General features: G+C 45.4%; 2 protein-coding genes across 3 annotated transcripts; both read left to right on the top strand.

Annotated features, from left to right (window-relative positions):
* Positions 1 to 1,422: 1,422 nt before the first annotated feature.
* Positions 1,423 to 5,837, top strand: LOC123090737 (uncharacterized). 2 transcript variants are annotated; one of them, XM_044512075.1, is made up of 4 exons: positions 1,423 to 3,019; positions 3,176 to 3,808; positions 3,886 to 4,052; positions 5,376 to 5,837. In XM_044512075.1, the coding sequence occupies exons 1-4, from the start codon at positions 1,783 to 1,785 to the stop codon at positions 5,421 to 5,423; spliced, it is 2,085 nt and encodes a 694-aa protein (XP_044368010.1). In that variant the 5' UTR covers positions 1,423 to 1,782; the 3' UTR covers positions 5,424 to 5,837. The 2 variants fall into 2 exon arrangements, with proteins under 2 accessions (XP_044368010.1, XP_044368009.1); XM_044512074.1 differs by having other exon boundaries at positions 5,363 to 5,816.
* An 11,759-nt stretch (positions 5,838 to 17,596) lies between these two features.
* LOC123094286 (uncharacterized) lies at positions 17,597 to 18,398 on the top strand. The gene has a single exon (XM_044516328.1). The coding sequence runs from the start codon at positions 17,650 to 17,652 to the stop codon at positions 18,175 to 18,177; it is 528 nt and encodes a 175-aa protein (XP_044372263.1). The 5' UTR covers positions 17,597 to 17,649; the 3' UTR covers positions 18,178 to 18,398.
* The last annotated feature ends 3,617 nt before the right edge of the window (positions 18,399 to 22,015 follow it).

Here is a 22,015-nt window from a genome sequence, read left to right as displayed (position 1 = left end):
ATAAATCTTAGGTCATCCACTTGAGGGAAATTTGCTACTGTCCTACAAACCTCTGCACTTGGAGGCCCAACAACGTCTACAAAAAGAAGGTTGTGTAGTAGACATCAAGCACCTCTTCCCATTGCAAGTTAAATAGAACAAGTTGGCCGTATGAAACCCAAATATCAGAGAAGAAATACGAGGCTATAATCAATCATGCGTATAAGAGATCAAAGAAAACTCAAATAACTTCCATGGATATAAAACATAGATCTGATTATAAACTCAAAGTTCATCGGATCCCAACAAACACACCGCAAAAAGACTTACATCATATGGATCTCCAAGAGACCATTGTATTGAGAATCAAGAGAGAGAGAGAGAGGAAGTCATCTAGCTATTAACTACGGACCCGTGGGTCTACAAAGAACTACTCACGCATCATCGGAGAGGCACTAATGGACATGATGAACCCCTCTGTGATGGTGTCTAGATTGGATCTGGTGTTTCTGGAACTTGCGGTGGCTTGAATTAATTTTCGTCAACTCTCCTAGGGTTTCTGAAATATTGGGGTATTTATAGAGCAAAGAGGTGGTGCAGGAGGCCACCGAGGTGGGCACAACCCACCTGGGCGCTACGGTGTCTTCTGGGCCAGAAAAAATTCACAAAAAGTTTCACTGCGTTTGGACTCCGTTTGGTATTGATTTTCTGCGATGTAAAAAACAAACAGAAAACAACAACTGTCACTGGGCACTATGTCAATAGGTTAGTGTCAAAAAATGATTATAAAATGATTGTAAATCATCCAAGAGTGATAATATAATAGCATGGAATAATAAAAAATTATAGATACGTTGGAGACGTATCACGGACATGCACATGACTCAATCTATGTCCAGTGGCCATTTGAAACACTGAGCCTGCCCGTCATCCGTGTCGCAGGTTGGTCACTTTGTCTACAAATCACGAACATAGGCCTACACCCCATAAACCCCAACGTTGCCTGCACACCTCGCATGCACTGAACCGCCAGGGAGAATAGCGGCCACTAGATAGGCATCAGACGCTTCTGGAGACTCCCATATTTATTAAAAAAAATGTAACGTTCATCATTTACTAAAATTGCTTAAAAATGTTCAGAAATATAAAAAAGTGTTCATACTTTTCATAAAATGCTCACAAACATATTATAAAATATTCTCAAATTTTCAAAAATGCTATGTATTTATTTAAGAAATATTTTTTTAATAAATAAATAAATCTCGTGTTTTCCTGGAAAATCAAAATAAAAAACCCACTGAAAACTAATAAAACTGAAAAAAAAACCTCAAAAAAAAGGAAAAACAAACTCACTGGAAACAACTCGCTACTGAGAGCCTTACACTACATGGGCCGGCCGCCCGGGCGTTCGAGATGTGTTAGCGACCGATCTGTCAAAATGATCTGTCTCGCTCCTTCGGTTCTTCCCCTCGCTCAATCTGTCTCCCTCGTGCCGCCGCCTCGCTAGGGTTTGGCTCCACCGTCGCCGCCGCGCACCGCGACCGCCTGCCGCCACGCACCTCGACCGCCTGCCGCCGCCGCCACCACCGCCATCCCGGCGCTTCCCACCTTCGGCCTTTGCCACGATGCTCCGTCTCCGGCCGTCCGCCCTGCCTCCCAGGCAGCCATAGTCCGAGCTCATCTACCCTGATTCCCTGACATTGCCCCCCGAGCTTCTTTCCCGTCAATTCCCAGGGCTAGGCCATTCGCCGCCTTCTACGATCCATATCTTCATCGGCGCCCTTTCACTCTTCCGTGAGGCCAATGCCCGACCATCCTTCTCCGTGTGGCCGCCACCCCCAAATCCTGCTGGATCGAAGATGTTTAGTGGGCCAGTTGAAAAATTCCACCACCGCAAAATCCAAGAACAGCAAAGGGGTTCATTTGGAGGTTTCTTTTGAAGCAGCTGACCCTCCAGCCATCTCACTGTGCCTGGTCAGTTGCGTTGATCAGACCGGGGATCGCTTGGCAGCACAGCCTCGTATACTTGGCGTAACTGGAGGCTTTGTACTGCTGGCTATCACCTTCTCGGACAGTGTCAACCCTTACTTGCGGTTCATCGACTATTTTGTTTACAAAGCAGGGCCGGATTTCGCCTCTCTTCATCTTCTTGCAAGGCCATATCCATCTTCTTTTTCGCCAAATTTGGCTGCCATCTTGCCGGTTTGTGATAACAGTGAAGACTTTGCTGTCATTTTTCCTCATGTTGAATATTTCAGACTTGAGTCTCGCAAACATTACACACTCCACATATATCGATCCGACACGAATGATTGGCACTCTCAGGTCGCTTGTATCGCTGAGGATGATGAGACAAGGAATGCCAGGGATAAGCTATTGCTTCATAATACCATGAGCGTAGCATATGCAGAAAAGGGTATCATAGGTTGGATTGATCTCTGGTGGGGAATTCTCTTATGCAATGTTTTGGATAAAAAGCCTACCATCCGTTTTGTTCCGTTGCCAGTTCCGGAACCGTGTGATACGTCTGAGTTCCATTTGATGTTCGAGAATCTCACTCCAAGACCACACCGTCATGTGACGATATTCAATGATTTGATCAAGTGTGTTGAGTTAGATTTTCATGTGCAAGATGCTTTCTGCAACATGAAGCGAGCAAAGGATTATGGCTGGATAGCTAAAACATGGACTAGATCAATTTATTCAGATGTTTGGTGTGATGGCTTGACGATTGATACGTCTGAGATATCTTTCACCGACTCAAGTTTGCCGAATTTGTTGCCTGGGATGTTTGATGAGGAAAACAATTTGACTTGGAAGAAATTGACTAGTGCTGGTCCTACATTAAGCTTGCTTGATGACAATGTTATTTACATTATGGCGAACGAGAGCATGTGCCATCCGACAGCATATGTACTTACTGTGGACACCAAAAGTTTGAAGCTCGAGTCTGGTGCGCAGTGTGCTCCTCAAAAGACGGCGTGGTTCGAACCAACATATGAACCGTGTGTTCTTTTTAGCTCTTTTGGCACGACTTCAGGTACTCGTCCCTAATAAATTTACGGAGTTAACAAAAAATTGTAATAACCGGAAAAGCACTAGTTAATATGGTAGTCTGATAACACATGTAATTAGTTGCTTTTTTGTTGATGAAAACATTACTGTTGCCTTACATTATGTTTTGCATTTTTTGCAGAGTTGGTTAAAGAATTTGAAACCAAAGGGACAATATTTGAAATCAAGGAAGGGCCGGTGCTCTCGGTGGTGTCGAAGCGTCTCCGTGTGCTGCGGAAGAAGCAGAATCGCATCGCGCAGATGGAGGAGTCCGTCGCTGCCGGCAAGATGCTTAACCAGGAGCAGAAGGAGCTCATGCACTCCAAGCCCGTCATCGCCGCGCTCATTGACGAGCTTGAGCGCCTCCGCGTACCACTCTCCACCGCTCTCACCCAGGAGCTCTCCACCGTCCCTGCACCTGCTGCCGGTTCCTCATCCTTTGGCTCCGATTTGTCCATCCAGGACCTCCTCGCACTCATCTACTTCGGCTCCCTTTTTTATGTCAAGTCACCGAACGAGTTCATCGCCACCATGGTTGCGCGCAAGCACGAACGGAGCAGCTGCATCACCCACGGCTACGTATGGGATGATACCGTGGACCTGCTCGTGGAGAACGACCTTGACGCAGTGTCTGCTGTGGCGGCCCTTGCCGCGGCTCGCCCTTCTTCCGCAGATGGTGTCTCCCACCACGACGCACTCCAGGCCTGTGTCCATCATGCCCGCCTATGGCTAACCCGTGCTGATGCGCCGATCCACCCTGGCTCCTCTGTTACATGTGAGGGTTGATGTAGGTTTGTAATTTGGTTTGATTTGAGGTGATTGCTGATTGAAATCTGTGGCCTTTTGCTGTAGATGCTGCGGTGAGGTCCAAGTTAGACAGGATCATGGCATCAGACTACTACACAGCACCTGCAGTTGCTGGGAACCATGGAGCTGAAGGTCTGCAGGCACAGATGAGCATGACCGACTCACCAGAGGGACCATCACTCAAGGAGATCCTAGCTGCTGAAAATCACAAGGTGAAATAGCAAATTGCACTCTTTAGTATTTTAATACTCCATCCATCCGGAAATACTTGTCGGAGGAATGGATGTATCTAGACGTATTTTAGTTTTAGATACATCCATTTTTATGCATTCTCCGACAAGTATTTCTGGTCGGAGGGAGTATATGCTTAGCATGGTGAAGTGATCATTGCCCTGAAACTTTGTTCTGATCTTTGTCAACGATTGATCTGCTGTAGTGCACAGTGCTCCTAGTATTATTATTATCATCATTGTTGCTGCTGCTGGTGCTTTTTGTGCTGATTCAGTAGTAATGATCAATGTGGATTATAGCTTTAACTGAAAAACTGTAAGGTCGATCCATTTGGGGTGTATATTATGCTGTTTCATATGGATGTTGTGCGCCGTTGCTTAGATATAACAGACAGTGCCTGTGCATTGGTGTTCTGGAAAAAAACGCTGAAAATAATAACTTAACAACTATGATCTTTGTATAATATTATGTGTAGTGCTACCACTATCTAGGTACAGGATGGTCTCTATTCTGATGGGTCTTTGCAGTTTGCAAACATAGTAATTGAGTTTTTGTTGTATTAAAGATTATAAATATCACGCGCTACAATTCATCATATTGCAGTCATGCAATAACATGATTGTTTATTGTACATTTGTTCCTTTTTTACTTTGTTGGCCATTACTTAATGCTGGTTGAAAAGAACAGCAATCCCAATCCCTGATATCAAAACATTCTGAAAAGGATACACATGTAAATTCTCTTGTATTTTATTATGTTTGTAAATTTAACGGAAAAGGCTGGCATTTCTGCAGCATGAGTAGAGAAACCAAGTTTAGCGCTCTGACAATATTTGTACCCATTGTGTAAAACAAGTTTCGAGGCGGCCTCTCTGCATTGCAGTGTGCAGGGGTAAGGCTTTTGCCTCATATAATCCTTCCCCAGACGGCCAGACCCCACCTGGCGTAGGAGCTTCTAGCACTGGGTCTCCTTTTTTCTGTACAAGTTTTGTGCTTCTAAAGATTACATTTTAGAGCCCAGATTTGTTTCTTTTGCTCAGGCGCAAAAAAGTGTTTGTTTTTCCAAGAAAACCTACTGGAATCTGAATGGTTCAAACATTTGCATGTGTAATTTTACCTGAATTTTAGACACTCAGAATTATTTATTTACCGTCCACTGAAGGAGCACATGCTGCTGGGACCTGGGTACCATTTTACTCCTATCTGTCATTCTTACTTCTTGTTGCTTATCTACTTTATGATTACAAGTCTAGGACTTGTGACCAACATTACTTTGATAACACAATTAATAGATCCATGATGTAGTTTGTGGAGCAAGCAATGCTTGCAGAAGAAGATGAGTGGACCACCTGATGAGTTCACTAGTAGAGGGTGGTTGATTTCAATGGAAAACACTCTCACAGATTGGTTTGGAGTGATGCAAGATTGGGAGCATGTTGTTGGAGGGGGCTTGGGTGAGCGGCGACGGGAGAGGAGGCCACTCCGCGGAACCGTCTCCGTCTCCCCCAGCGAGCAGTTATTTCATGAACTCGTTGCTGCCACAAATGCCAATGCACCTGCTGAGCAAGCTGAGAAGGCTGAAACTCTGTCTGTTTCAGCGAGCACCAAGGGCCATCTGTTTCAGCAAGCTCACGTGAGACTACTTTTGCACAGTTTTGTAACATGGTTGAACTGAGAGTACTTGTGCATGAAAAGATATCAATACATGTGCAAGAATATTGCAATTGAGACTGAACTGAACTTGTGCATTTATAATATCAGTGCAACAGTGCTTGTGCTCAAAAGATCTGAATTTGACTAAATCTTCATGAACCACAACACATCTGAACTGAAGATGATAAAAATTCATATATGATAAAAGGACAAATTACGAGAGAGTATTGAATACAGTTTCTAGAAGGCGACTGCGTATCCGGCTGGGGGAGGTCACGTTGGATTACATTAATGTCATTGGCCCCAAGGAAATCGTCGTGTAAGATCAATCACAATGCTCTTTCTCACTCATTTAAAAAGACAGTTTCTACCTTGTATATCAAGTGTTTTTCTTAGAAGAACTCAGATCTGCTATAAAAAAATATATACACCTCAAACGTAAAAATAAAATAAAATATCGAGGTCCTTGGACCACTAAATGAGCACCGTCGTCGTTAGAGATGAGCCATTGACGCGTCGTTGTCGTCACTCCCATACCGGAGCTAGTGTCGATGATTGGCAGAAAAAAGTCTTTATACACGTGCCCCTAAGGACTCACCCTCTTTACACCTACAAAGTACTTGTAGTTTTATTCTTGTTCTAGGTAAAGCAAACTTTAAGTGTGCGTAGAGTTGTATCGATGGTCGATAGAACTTGAAGTTAATATTAATTCTACCTTTAGCTCCCCGTTGGGTTCAACACTCTTACTTATCGAGAAATGCTACAATTGATCCTCTGTACTTGTGGGTTATCAAGGTGGTCCGAAGGGTCCAGACGGAACCTCCGGATGACCCGATATCCAGATGGTAGTTCAAAAATATTTTGGTTCGACTCAATTGCTACTTCATTGGCCGAGTGTTTTCTTTGGGTGGTTTGGAGCAAAGTCGCTAGGTAAGCTCAGGGAGCCCCAACGGGAAGATTTAAGGAGGTCATCTTCACCATCAGGAGACAACTTTTGGATATGACATTTGCCTAGACTTTTGATCTCTTTCCTCCACTCTCAAAGAACTAATTTCCTAAAGTGAGGGAAGGTAGATAAGAGTAATTTATTGACTTCATCAATTGTTCCTTCTATTTTCTTTCTCATTAAAAATCATGCCAATTATTCCAACAAGATGCGAGTATTTCAACAAGTGCAAGAGGTGAACCTTCTATATTCATTTTAAGGTTGGTCATTGAGGGGTTGAGCATGCTTCTCTCGCGACTCACGAGTCTTGACTAGTTTTTCTGCTCATTTTAAGGTTTGTGCACGGTTGTCCTCCAATCAATCAGGTTGTCATGTGGTCTTTGACCTAGTTTTCTTTATAAACTGGGCCAACTCTCTTCTTCTTGGTTAAATCGTAGGAGCACCCTGCCCTTTGATGAGATTCTGTAAGAAAAAAACGCACCCTTAAAATACATTTGTAATTTTTTTAGATTTTTCTCAATCTCTTAAACATGAACTTTACACGTTCTTTACCACAAGTTGGTTTTACAGAATATTTTCTATTACTTTAAGATTTTTAAAAACTCCCCAGTGGTATTTTCAACACTGTTTGGACTACAAGCATGGATGCACCGTTTATGTTTCCCATGTCCAGCGGCCATAATCCAGTTGCCGTTACTCAAAGTGCATGTAACCCCAAGTGTGGTTTTGATGGTTTGCCGTTACTCAAAGTGCATGTAACCCCAAGTGTGGTTTTGATAGTTACTTGCAATCCTTATGCACTAATATTTTTCATCCAGATGTATACGAAGGAATGTTCCATAGGTAATTCATGAGGACTATTGTATGGGTGTGTGAATGAAAGCCACCAAGATGAAGATGTCCATTGAGTTTTGGTAATGAATAGCAATTCCCGTGAACTTGAGGTTTTACTGAGTTATATATGAAGAAATGTTCCATGAGTGACACATCAAAGATATTAGATGGATTATGGAGTTCACTGGGGGAACCCAAATTGTCTAGAATGGGCCTATTAGCTAAGTCATGCAGGAGCTTTAGAAAATGGTGAAGAGAAGAATTATAGGCATGGCCTGAAGATAAAGGTTGGTCATTGAGGGGTTGAGCATGCTTCTCTCACGACTCACGAGTCTTGACTAGTTTTTCTCTGCAACCTTTACATAGAGAAACACCACAGGAACAATTTTAGTTACATGAAATTTATTGCAAGACCAATATATCTTCAAATGCTCTTAGCAACACTCTATCGTGTGAGTCATGTATGTGCCCTAGTCCCTATTGGATGAGCCACAAGTAGACATGTGCTTTTGTCGGTTAGACTTTTCAAGATGGGCTTTGAAAAGCGTGAACCTAAAAATCCGAGCTCAGGCCTAGCCCGCTTTAAAAATATTATGGTAATCACGTCCGAGGTATATAAAAACATTAAATTTAAGTTTTGTTTTGTGTGTGTGTGCGTGTGTGTGTGTGGGGGGGGGGGGGGGGGTTGAGTGTGTTTGCAGCCAGCCTAACAGGCCCAAGTCTTGGCCCCGAGCCCGACCCAACTAGCGAGCCATTGGGTCAGGCCCCTGACCACCACCGATCAACCCCTTCATTCTTCCTTCATCCAGGCCCTTATCCTCCCTCTTTTCTCTAATGCCCCTCACCTTTCTCAGGTACTCCCTCCGTCCGAAAATACTTGTCATCAAAATAAACAAAAAATGATGTATCTAAAACTAAAATACATCTAGATACATCCCCTTTTATTCATTTTGATGACAAGTATTTTCGGACGGAGGGAGTAGATGACACGGTAATGCTCATTCTCTAAGACTACAAAGCAAACATTCTGACTAGATATTTCCCGTAAAAACACCACGTGCATATTGGCACTTATCATTTGATTGGTGAATTAAGCTTAGTTCTTTCGGTGATATGGCGTATCCGATAAATGCGTGAGGTGCCTCTGGCAACTTCATCAATATTGAGGATCCGTCACCTTAATCTCTTGTGGATGTTTATAAAATAAGGTGTATGCTCGTACATTACTGTCATAGGGGTGGATAGGACGCATGTACTGTATGTGAACATGTGAACGTCTGTATTGATACGCAAAAATAAAAAGAACATATGTATTGTGTCTATACAAAAATCATACGTAGCATCGCTTTCTATGCAGATGTGGTACTGGCCACAGCAATTTCAGCATCTGTCTGCCAGCGTTGGACAGACATAATTGGCAATCAAGCCCAACCAACTTCTGCTACCTGCTGAATGTCGCCTTTAATACTTACAGCTCGATATTTTTTTCTGTGGGAGGAGACAATATCTTTCGCCAATGGCTCATACTCCGTGGACAGAATCGGCGCGCATTGGCCGTGTAGCACCCCTTCAACTAAACTAATATGCAAATCCGTGGACAGAATCAGCGTGCATTGGCCATGTAGCACCCCTTCAACTAAACTAGTATAGCTAGTTTGCCAAAAAAAATGTAAAAAAAGCTAGTTTGCCTCCAAAAAAAGTTTTTTTTAAAAGAAAAATTAACTAGCTACTCCCTCCATAATACATCAGTTTAAGCGTCAACTAATTCTGGATGGAAATGATGATAAGATGTGGGCAAATTATGAACGAGCATTGGATACAACTTCTAGAAGGCGACTGTGTATCCGGCCAGGGGAGCTCAGGTATGTACACATTATTTTGGTTCGACTACTTTAATTTTATTGGCTCCAAGGAAATCGTCGTGTAAGATCAATCACAATTCTCTATCTCGGTCATTTCAGAAATAAAAACAGCCTCTACATTGTTCATCAAGTGTTTTTTCTTAGAAGAACTCAGATCTACTATAAAAAATATATAAACACCTCAAATGTAACAAAAAATATCGAGGTGCCTGGACCACTAAACGAGCATTGTCGTTGTCAGAATGAGCCATTGACGCGTCACTGTCGCCACTCCGCTACCAGAGCCAATATCGATGATTGCCAGAAAGTCTTTATGCACGTGCCTCTGAGGACCTGCCCTAGAGCCACACTCATCATCGTTGAACCCTTGAATCGACCTAAAGAAACTAACACCGAATCTCGTCGTCGAGCGTCTGTGCACGAATCCACGATTTAAGTTTTCTTGGGATTTGAACCGTGTCTATACCTTTACATTCTCTAAGCTCCCTGGGGTAGGGACTGTTTAGTTCCTGCTTGAGTAAGGCCTTCCAAATTGAATCACGAAACTAACTAACACTCTCATTCTTCCAACATAACTCAACTCCCAAATATTTGTGGTTATCCGGTAGATTTGTTATCACACATGTGAATTAAAGCCTTAAAGGTCATGATGTCAGTTCGATCTTGAAAGATAATAAGCGTTCCTACTCCCTCGAGGGGAGCCGCGGTCTATATATATTGATATGGGCCGAAGCCAAGCCTTGGCGTACAAGGAAGACTACAAGGAGTTTGAGTAGAACAAGTAAGGAAAGGAGTTGGAGATAGCTACGGTGATTTGGAGATAGCTACGGGAACAATATTCTCTAACACCCTCCCTTAATCTTAACTATCCTAGATTAAGATTACTCTTGAACTCCTCAAATGGTCTTGCTGGTAATGCCTTTGTAAAGCCGTCTGCTACTTGATCCTTAGAAGGAATAAACCGTATCTCAAGTTTCTTTGCTGCAACTCTCTCTCGCACAAAGTGAAAATCAATTTTGATGTGCTTTGTCCTTGCATGAAACACAGGATTTGCAGACAAATATGTTGCTCCCAAGTTATCACACCATAAACATGAGATACAATTCTTCTTGATTCCCAATTCCTCAAGAAGTGATTCAACCCAAATAATTTCAGTAGTTGCATTCGCCAAGGACTTGTATTCAGCTTCTGTGCTTGATCGTGAAACAGTGGCTTGCTTTCTAGCACTCCAAGAAACAAGGTTAGGCCCAAAAAATACTGCAAAGCCTCCAGTTGATCTTCTGTCATCACTACATCCTGCCCAGTCAGCATCAGAGAATCCACTCACAAGAGAAGAATTAGAACGTTTAAAATGGAGTCCTATTCCCATAGTATGCTTCACATATCTTTTAATCCTCTTGACAGCTGACCAATGTGCAGAAGTAGGTGCATGCAGATATTGACAAACCTTGTTGACAGCAAATGAGATATCTGGACATGTGAGAGTTAGATATTGTAGTGCTCCCACAGTACTCCTATACCTTGTGCTTTCCTCCTCCTAAAGTGGCACACCTTCATATGCTGAAAGTATTTCTGAGGAAGACAAAGGTGTAGGAACTGGCTTGCAATTTTTCATTCCCATGAGAGACAGAAGCTCAGTGATATATTTCTCCTGATTTAACACAATTCCATCTTGAGTTTTCTTGACCTCAATACCTAGGAAGAAATGCAAATCACCTAGGTCCTTCAAGGCAAACTCTGAGCTCAAATCATGCAGAAGTGCATTAGTAGCATTTTGTGAAGAACTTGCAACTATGATATCATCAACATATATAAGCACAAAAATGACTACTCCAGCCTTGTTATAAATAAACAAAGATGTATTAGCTTTGAAGGCAATGAAACCAAGATATTTCAATTGTAAGCTCAATCTGGAGTACCATGCTCTGGGTGCTTGTTTTAAACCATAGAGTGCTTTGTCAAGCTTGCAAACATAATGTGGTGACTTCTTATCCTCATAACCAGGTGGTTGTCTCATAAACACTTCCTCTTCTAGAATGCCATGCAAAAACGCATTCTGTACATCTAGCTGTCGTAGACTCCAGCCCTTGGATACAGCAATGGCTAGCACAAGTCTGATAGTTGCAGCTTTAACAATAGGACTGAAAGTGTCCTCATAATCAATACCATAACGTTGTTTAAAACACTTTGCAACTAGACGTGCTTTGTACCTGTCAATGGAGCCATCTGCCTTCTTTTTAATTCTGTGAACCCATTTGCAATTGATGATATTTTTACCTTTTTGATTTGGTACAAGATGCCATGTCTTGTTCCTCATAAGCGCAGAATATTCCTCATCCATTGCCTTCTTCCATTTGGGATCATCAAGTGCACTATTCAATATTGTTGGTTCTCCTGAAATACACAACATTCCATACGGTATAGTCCCATCTTTTCTTATTTTAGGATTTTGTATACCTTTCTGTAACCGAGTCATAACTCGTGAAGGAGCTGTTGGCTGGACCACAGGAGCACTTGCCGTAGAAGATCCTGAGGAATCTGCATGTGCTGACACAGGCGAATCTGACGCCTCGTGCACAAAAGATCCCGTAGCTGTTGGTGTAGCCGCCTGTGTGTCCGCCTCCTCTGAGTGCACACGGGTGCCAGCCACCCGAGCCGGCACAGCGGATCGACCACCCGACCGCGGTTGCAGGCGCACGATGGGCGAGGGGGATCCGGCCCCGCGGCTGGTCCCGCCTGCTGCTGATGTGTCGGTGCAGGAGTGGCGCACGCTGGGCGAGGGAGATCCGGCCCCGCAGCTGGTCCCGCCTGCCGCTGAATCAGCGCTCAGCTGGTGGGGGCACGATCCGAGGCTGATTTGGTCGCGTGATCCGAGGTCTGGACGCGCACAGGAGTTGCGGGCGCCGCCAGATCAGCTTCGTCATCCATGTCGGGTTCGTCTCCTTCCTCAACATGAAATATAAGATCATCTTGGGCTATATTTTCGAAATTTTGATCATTTTGAGCGCCGTTTTCACCAGGGACCTGCACATGCAACAGAGAAGAACAAGTACCAGCAGGAATATCATCACTTTGATTAGTACAATTGTCGCCCTCATGATCAAAAGACCGAAGATATGGAGGAAGAAGGAAGATTTCCTTGCGGAGAAGTGCACCGACATTGGGATGAAGGGAAGCAAAAGGAAACACAGACTCATCGAAAACAACATCTCTGGATATGTAGACCCTACCAGTAGGAACATCTAGACATTTAACTCCTTTATGCATGGGACTATAGCCTAAGAAGACACACTTTTTTGAGCGAAAAGCGAGTTTGCGTGTGTTGTAGCGTCTAAGGTTGGGCCAACATGCACAACCGAAAACACGAAGAGATGTGTAGTTGGGTGTGACACCAAGGAGTCGTGTAATGGGTGTTTCAAATTTGATGACTTTACTTGGAAGCAAATTGATAAGATATGTGGCAGTTAAGAATGCTTCATCCCAGAATTTGAGTGGCATGGATGCATTTGCTAGCAATGCTAGCCCCATATCAACTATGTGACGGTGCTTTCTTTCAGCAGATCCGTTTTGTTGGTGAGCATGAGGGCAAGAAACATGATGTGAAATACCAAGTTTTTGGAACAAAGAGTTCAATTTTTCATATTCACCACCCCAGTCACTTTGCATAGCAATGATCTTGGAGTTCAGTTTGTGTTCAACAAGATTTTGGAAATTGATGAAGACTTGGAATACATCAGACCGTTTCTTTAACAAGTAAATTCAAGTAAATTTACTATAGTCATCAATAAAGCTTACATAGTAAGAAAATCTCCCAACTGAAGTAGGGGCTGGCCCCCATACATCTGAAAATATAAGTTGTAGAGGAGCAGTAGACACACTAGTAGAGATGGGGTAGGGTAATTGATGACTTTTTGCTTGTTGACATGGATCACAAACTGACTCAACACTATTCTCATAAGAGAGTTTATTTTTGCTAAGAACATATTTAACTATGACTGAAGATGGATGACCTAATCGACTATAACACCTTGATGATGATGGCTTGGTGACAATGTTTGCTTGTTTATTGGACCACGAAGATGATGATGATGATATGAGTGGATAGAGGCCTCCCACGCACCGTCCTCTAAGAATGATTCTCCTTGTTCTCAAATCCTTAACCAAGAAAAAGTAAGGATAGAATTCTATAAGAACATTGTTATCAAGGGTGAATCGATGAAAAGAAACAAGATTTTTTGAAGTTTGAGGAACATGCAAGACATCTTTAAGGTGCAATTTTTTCATGGGGTTTTTAACAATTGAACTACCAATGTGGGTGATATTCATACCAGAACCGCTTGCCGTGCGAATTTGGTCGCCTCCGTTGTATTTCTCCCGTATTGTCAACTTGTCAAGTTCACCTGTAATGTGATTTGTTGCTGCACTGTCGGCGTACCAATTGGTGTCCACGCCGTAGGAGACGGCATGCACCTCCTTTTCTTCTTGATCATTCTCTTCAAAGCGCCACCAGCAGACACGTGCACCTCCTGGATGATGTCTGTAGCATATCTGGCACTCAGGATAGTCATGCTGCTGCTCGCGTACCTGCTGTTGCTGTTGCTGTCGAGGGCATCCTCTGAATCCGCCGCCTCTATTTGCAGGAGAAGGCCGGCGGTCAGCGTGGTCACCGCGGCCGTGCCCTCTTCCTCCTCACCCGCGGGGTCTGCCACGGGACTGGCCGCGGCCTCTGTAGACGGCGTTGGCAGAAGAATGAAACCCGCCTGAGGACGAGTCTCCCAGCATCTCCATCCTCTGATCAAAGGTGAAGATCTGAGCAAAGAGGTCATCGACGATGATTGTGTTTTTGACAGCGCCGATCGCCGCCAGCACGGAGTCGTAATCGCGGTCGAGTCCTGCCAGTATGTAGTCCACCATCTCCAGATCAGAGACGGGACGACCAGCGTCAGCTAGTTCATCCCCAAGGCTTTTCATCTTCGCCATATACGCCGAGCTCGACATTGTGCCCTTCTTGGTGTTGGTGATTGCTATCCTCAGATTGGTGATCCAGGACTGTGATTGCGAGGCGAAGAGATTGTTCACCGTCGTCCAGAGCTCATAGGTGGAGTCCTTCCCGACGACTTGCGCAAGGATTTCTGGAGACATGGAGTTGAGAAGATATGACAGGACCTGCTGGTCTTTGGCGATCCAGGGCCCGTATAGAGGGTTCGGCTTTAGGGCCGTCGTCTTGTCCGCCTTCGTGATCTCCACAGTCTTGGGCGGAGCAGCGTCAGAGTTGTCCAGGAGCCCGGTTACCTGCGCACCTTGCAGGGCTGGGAGCACCTGGGTCTTCCAGAGGATGAAGTTTCCTCTTGCTAGCTTCTCAGATGGCGGCGAACCGAGGTTGAGGGCGACGCCGGCTGAAGAAGCCATGGAGACGATGATATGTGGTTCTAGGGTTTTGATCTGTGGCTAGATGTAGGAGAAGAGGTGGCTCTGATTACCATGAAAGATAATAAGCGTTCCTACTCCCTCGAGGGGAGCCGCGGTCTGTATATATTGATATGGGCCGAAGCCAAGCCTTGGCGTACAAGGAAGAGTACAAGGAGTTTGAGTAGAACAAGTAAGGAAAGGAGTTGGAGATAGCTACGGTGAGTTGGAGATAGCTACGGGAACAATATTCTCTAACAGATCTCATGTGCTTTTTTCTTAAGCTTCGGTGCGAGCCGGTCATCGGAGCCACTTGCCAGACTCCACTTAAGTTTGTTTGTTCCATTTTATTTGGTGATCATAATATGTTTTCTGATAATGATATCCGAACAAATGTTTGGGTAACCAAATGTTTTTTTAGTGAATGCCACTTTCTGTCCAATGTTTGTATATTTGTGAGTCTTTACCACATTTAAATTTCTCTGCCACATTTTACCCCAAAGTTGTTATATTTTGTGAAGTTTAACCTAGTTGAACAATATGTTTCAATTCTGACCGACTGGGTATACTTGTAAGGCTGATGTGGTTGGTGATCCTTATTCCAACTCAAAAGCGTGAACCAACTAGGTGTGTCCTTAGTACTCGTGAAAGCTAGCCTACAAATTGTGGCAAATCCGGCAGTGGTTGCCAGGGAGCTCTTCATCACATCGCTCCTCCTCGTGGCATCTTTGTTCATCCCCGACTCACCACTCCTAGCCTCACAGAGTGGGTTTGGCTTAGGGGCGGGGATGCATGTATGGTCGTGCGGGTAGGGAGGACAATCCTATACGGATTGTGCTTCCTAGTTGGCGGACAATCCTATACATATTGCTTTTCCTAGTTGGCACCCAAGTCACCGACCATGTCGGCATGACAAGTGGGCCTAGCCAGCCATAATCGAAGTAAATTGTTAAATGTGGTAAATCTTGACATGATGTAACGACTTAGATGAAAAGTGACAGAAAAATTTAAATAGGGCAATGTTGTCGATAATATACAAACGGGGAGTAAATGTGATACTGTTGGACAATTTTTGTGTGTGTCTAGATAAAGGAGGCAATGTCCACCGCAATTCCACAACAATGTCAAGATGAAGCAAAGGGTGGACGATGCAATCGATGTATGAAATATGATGCATAGTTGATTTTAATCTAATGATCGCAATTTCTTTTCGCGATGATATATAGGACAAGAAAGCTGCGTATTCTTCAAGTGGGAGAGGGAGATATTATTGCTTGGCACCACGAGAAAAGTGGCTTGTTCTCGGTGAAGAGTGCATATAGACTGGCTCTGAATCTTAAGGAACCGAGGATTGATTCTGGCAATTCCAGTGATGCCATAAATGGGGATAGGAGGCTCTGGAATATTATTTGGAATGCTAATGTCCCTCAAAAAATTAGAATTTTTGCCTGGAGGGCTGATTCTAATAGTTTGGCGGTTCAACTCAATAGGGTTAAACATCATCAAGCTACTCTAGATACATGATCAATATGTGGTATTGACGATGAGTGTATTTTTCACGCGTTGGTGGTTTGTCCCAAGGCTCGTGTGTTCCGTATGGCATTGAAGGAAGTGTGGAAATTACCAGCGGAGGAGACCTTCAAATATTCTGGACCGGACTGGTTCCTTATTTTATTGGATCAATTATCTTCGCATGTACGCGAGCAAACTATATTCATGTTCTGGAGAGCTTGACACTTGAGGAATGATTTGATCTTTGGTAGGGGAATGGAATCCATATCAGCCTCGGTGAGTTTTGTCAAAAATTATTGGGCATTTTTCTCGTCTTGTCATGCTAAAATGCAGGTGGAGATATGCAGTAAACAGAAGCAAGTGGAGCTGGAACTTTAGCCAACCAATACCATTGTGATGAAGGTTGTTCCTTGGAGGCCACCCACCCCAGACTTCTACAAGATTAATGTCGACGCAAGTTCTGTGGAGGCCATTGAAGCTGCGAGCGTGGAGGTGGTTGTTAGAAATCACTGTGGACAAGTGATCCTTTCCTCCTGGGATTATATTGGTGCTTGCTATAGCGTCGAGGAAGCGGAACTTAGAGCGGCCTTGTCCGGCCTATATATTGGTATGACACTAGACATGCCTGTCATTTTAGAAACTAATTGTTCCTTTGTGGCCTCCGTTTCTGGAAGAGACTGTGGACAGATCATCCCTTGTTGATCTAAAGAAGAAAGCTGTAGATGTCGCAAAGTTGTTGGTGAATTTACAGATTTCTAAGATCAACAGGAGGGCTAATATGGTGGCTCATGATATTGCAAAGTTTAGTTTTGATAATAGATCTGATGGTTTTCTTTTTCATTCCGTTTCGCCCTGCGTGGCAAAGTTTGTTACGAATGATTGTACGGACATCTTAAGTTAATTAATACATGGTGGGGTTTTTCTAAAAAATGTTTGTTAGTACAATGTACTGAAATTGATTTGCTAAACACGTCGATTTTCTAATGCATGCTTAATGATAGTCCACAAAAGTTTATGAGATATACTACGAGTACTACTATATGCATGATTGGTTCTTTCAACAACCTGTTATTATTGCGTGGTCACGGAAATAAAATTGCGTAATATTGTCCTGTCCATCCATCGTTATCAGACAGAGAGAGAGAGAGAGAGAGAAACAGTGACAAAATTTCATAACTCCGGGTAGTTGTGAACGGTGGTGATCGTGAACGGTGGTGATAGCATGCTGTGGTACCAAGATTTGAATACGCCCACATGACCGATCACGCTCGCGATCCCATCGCACGAGATCATCTATAAAACCCACCGGAATTCCCACGGAAAGGCAGACCAATAGCCAGACTCCCAAACCCGAACGACGACGGCCATGTCTCCAATGACCATCCTCCTCGTCCTCGCCGTGGCCGCGACAGCCGCGCCGATCGCACAGGCTGCATGCGCCGACGGCAGCGGCGCCATGCTGCACGGCGTGGCGAACGACGTCCTCCTGGAGTACGGCCTCCCCAAGGGCCTCCTCCCGGACTCGGTCAAGTCCTACACCTTCGAAAACGCCACCGGCGACTACCAGATCGAGCTCGCCAGCAGCTGCTACGCCTGGTTCGGCGACCACTACGTCTACTTCGACAAGAACCTCAGCGGCACCATCTCCCACGGCGCCATCACCAACCTCTCCGGCGTCATGGCCAAGAAGCTCTTCATCTGGGTCTCCATCACCAGCATGACCGCGCACCTGGAGCGCGGGGTGATCGAGTTCCGCGCCGGCTTCATCACGGAGGACGTGCCGGCGTCGCTGTTCCAGGAGATCCCCGTCTGTGTCGACGGCGTCGGCGGGCAGCTCCGCGGCGCGGCCGGGGTGGTCCGGGAGCTCGGCCTGCTCCCCGTCGCCGAGGTGTGAGTGACTTCCAAGTCCAGAGTTCGAACGCGAGTTGCTTCCATGCCTTTTGCTGAAATTTACTACGTATGGTTGGCAAAAAATATTTGCACTTTTCTTGGTAGAAAAAGAGATATGAGACTATGAGAGGTACAAACTATGAGAGATACAGTCGGGGTGCGATCTGCGATGTAATGTGGGGAATTGCATATTTGAAGTTCAATAAAATAAATCTTTTATAAGAATATACGAGCAGAAAGACAAACGGTGGTGAATCAAATGCTGGTATGATGAGATATCCAGTGATCATTGAATGTATGGTAGTACTTCTACTACGCCTTTTCATTGAAATGGAGGGAGCACCAACATGACCTCCGTTAGAGGCGGAGCTATTCGAGCTTGCGTTCCTGAGTTTTAACACGGGCTTTTTCGATCGATCAAATAGTGTTTCGAGTCGGATATAATTTAGCAGGACTGCTTACTAGCACCTGATACCGTGGTCTCATTCGATTAACCATGAGTTTTGCCACTTAGGTACCTCCCCCCATGCTTCAAACGAACTCGCTCAACTGCTCGGGCACAGCGATCTCATGAATTACGGTTGTGTGCATTGTTATGATGCACCAGACGGATATCTAAATGGCCAAACAAATTGACCACCCTCCAAGGTCGGATTCCATGATGGAGCTTTCAGGTCGCGGGGCTGCGCCAATGTGTCGACCGACAATGAGAAGACCATGCTACCCCACAACGTGCCAGTAGAATCATTGATGGGCTTTGGCCCCGCGTGAATCAATTATTTTCCTTGGCCATCAACAGTGGAGGATGGTGTCAATGGCGGCCTATGTGGCTTGGCAAATTTGGAAGGAGAGGAACCTCAAGATTTTTCAGAAGGACAAATCTACGGTTCATGAGATTTTTGTGTGAATTCATGCTGACATTGAGGCCCTTGGGCATGTGAGTAATTGCTTTTGTTATCTAGGTTTTCTTTCCTCTTTGTTTTTTCCCGATCGATGACAGCATGTACAGTCCCCCCCCCCCCCCCCCCCCCTATGATGAATTGGCAGAGCTCCTGCCGTTACCCCTAAAAAAATCAATTATTTTTGGGATAATCTCAGAGGGCTCTTTTTGTGGTGTAGTGACATGGGTAGAGAGTTTAGTCCCACCTTAGTCTCATAGCGAAAGTGTCCTTTCAGTTTGAGCTCGAGTGAACAGTAAAATCCAAAAAAAAACTGAATTTTTTTATGACAAACTTCAACAAATGTTTTCAATGCTTGCACATCATGAAATGGCATTCGTGGAATTCATGGCAAAAATAGCATGTACAAAACATTTGTCAATACCCTTCGCCCCTCCCCCGTCAAGCGGGGTTGCACTATCTTTGATCCATGACTCGAGGCATTAAAAAACAAGATGCACCAAACGGAAGAAGTTATATAGTTGTTGGAGTAAATGATCACGGGTAGCCTAGCCGGCTCCCTTTGGCCCTTAGAAAAAACAACAGGCCGATCGAGCCTTGGAGCACCCAAGACGCGGGGCCGCCTTCCTCCGGCCGGCTGTCTCACAGGCCAACTACCGGAAGGCGGCCCAGCCCTAAACTCTCTTGAAGAACGCCATGATAGGGCTGACTCCAAGAAGCCGGCCCAAGAAGACCGACTCCAAGAGGCCGGCCCCTGGCAAGCGGCCAGGGCCGTGCCCTAAAAGTCTGCATCCCCATAATGATGATGGGACAGGGCGTGGCAATAGTGGACCCTGCCACCCCCGAATCCCGGAACATGCATGGCTACAGTACGCCGTACGGGACAACCATCACCCGTCCGGCGTGGCACTGTTGCCATGTTGATCATGACGCCCTCCACGATGGGCTGCCAGTACAGCCCGCAGGCGGCCGGCCCCTTCGGTCAGAGAGACGCCCGAAGGTGGCCTTGCCTCCCCCAGCCGGCCTGAGGCATGGCCGGCTTCCTATGGCCGGCTTGCTCCCCTCCTCGGGGCGCGTGCACCATTAAAGAGACAAGACGAGGTAAGGCTACAGTGAGAGCCCGCAAGGCGGCGGCACTGTAGCCATGCTTACCTCGACAAAGCCCTCGTCATCAGAGGCGAGGCAACAGTAACCAGCCCCCGACAAGACCCCCAAGTGGTGGGGTCGGCCTGTCGACCAATGAGCCGGCAGCCGGCGGGACCGACCAGTCGGCGGGCCCGAGCGGCCGGCGGAGAAGACGGCGGCCATAGACACTGACGGCTAGGGCCCGCGCCCAGCCGGATTACCATTGTACCACCGGGGGGTAGGCCTATATAAACCCCCCGGGGCACCCATGCAAAGGGTTGATCTCATAGAGTTTCAGACACTACCGTAGGGAGAGAAGAGAGCTAGCCTTGCCCTTCTTCCTCCTCCCACCGAACAGCTCAAGGAGCCTCTTGTAGCTTCTTGTTGATCTAGTGATCATGCGGAGACCCCGCAGAGCAGGAGTAGGGGTATTATCTCCACGGAGAGCCCCCAACCTGGGTAAGATCCGCCAGCGTGCATGTCTTCACCTCATCCTGTTTCCAGGCATCGACGATGTCTTACTGGCTCCCACAATGATAAGCCATCCGTTGGCATATGTCGCACCTACCACCCGACATTTGGCGCCCACCGTGGGGCCAGGTGCACCGTCGTCCGGAGACCTGCACTGGACGGGAACCCTTTTCCTCCCCAGCGAGCGTAGCCAGCCCGGCACGCCCGATGGCGCTTGCCCCGACGCGCTGCAAAGCGTCGACGACGCCTGCGCAGTGAGCTGCCTCGCCGGATCTTCTTGGCGAGGCTCGCATCTCCGACGGGCCCGCATCCGATGCGGGCACAGGCTGCCCCGAGAGCTGCCTCGTCAGCCTCCTCGACCAACTCCACGTCTCCAGCGAGCCTGATAACCCACAAGTGTAGGGGATCGCAACAGCTTCCGAGGGTGAAGTACAACCCAAATTTATTGATTCGACACAAGGGGAGCCAAAGAATATTCTTGAGTATTAGCAGTTGAGTTGTCAATTCAACCACACCTGGATAACTTAGTATCTGCAGCAAAGTATTTAGTAGCAAGAGTGGTATGATAATAATGGTAACAGTAGCAACAGAAAAGGTAAATGTTTTTGGGTTTTTGTAGTAGTTGTAACAGTAGCAACGGAAAAATAAATAAGCGAAGAACAATATGTGAAAAGCTCATAGGCAATGGATCAGTGATGGATAATTATGTCGGATGCGATTCCTCATGCAATAGTTATAACATAGGGTGATATAGAACTAGCTTCAATTCATCAATGTAATGTAGGCATGTATTCCGTAAATAGTCACACGTGCTTATAGAAAAGAACTTGCATGACATCTTTTGTCCTACCCTCCCGTGGCAGCGGGGTCCTAGTGGAAACTAAGGGATATTAAGGCCTGCTTTTAATAGAGAACCGGACCAAATCATTAACACATAGTGAATACATGAACTCCTCAAACTACGGTCATCACCAAGAAGTATCCCGATTATTGTCACTTCGGGGTTGTCGGATCATAACACATAATAGGTGACTATAGACTTGCAAGATAGGATCAAGAACACACATATATTCATGAAAACATAATAGGTTCAGATCTGAAATCATGGCACTCAGGCCCTAGTGACAAGCATTAAGCATAGCAAAGTCATAGCAACATCAATCTCAGAACATAGTGGATACTAGGGATCAAACCCTAACAAAACTAACTTGATTACATGGTAAATCTCATCCAACCCATCACCGTCTAGCAAGCCTACGATGGAATTACTCACGCACGGCGGTGAGCATCATGAAATTGGTGATGGAGGATGGTTGATGATGACGACGACGACGACGAATCCCTCTC

Source organism: Triticum aestivum, chromosome 4B (assembly GCF_018294505.1).
Source record: "Triticum aestivum cultivar Chinese Spring chromosome 4B, IWGSC CS RefSeq v2.1, whole genome shotgun sequence".
In the NCBI taxonomy this organism is placed as follows: Eukaryota; Viridiplantae; Streptophyta; class Magnoliopsida; order Poales; family Poaceae; genus Triticum; species Triticum aestivum.
This window is presented reverse-complemented; position numbering and strand designations above follow the sequence as displayed.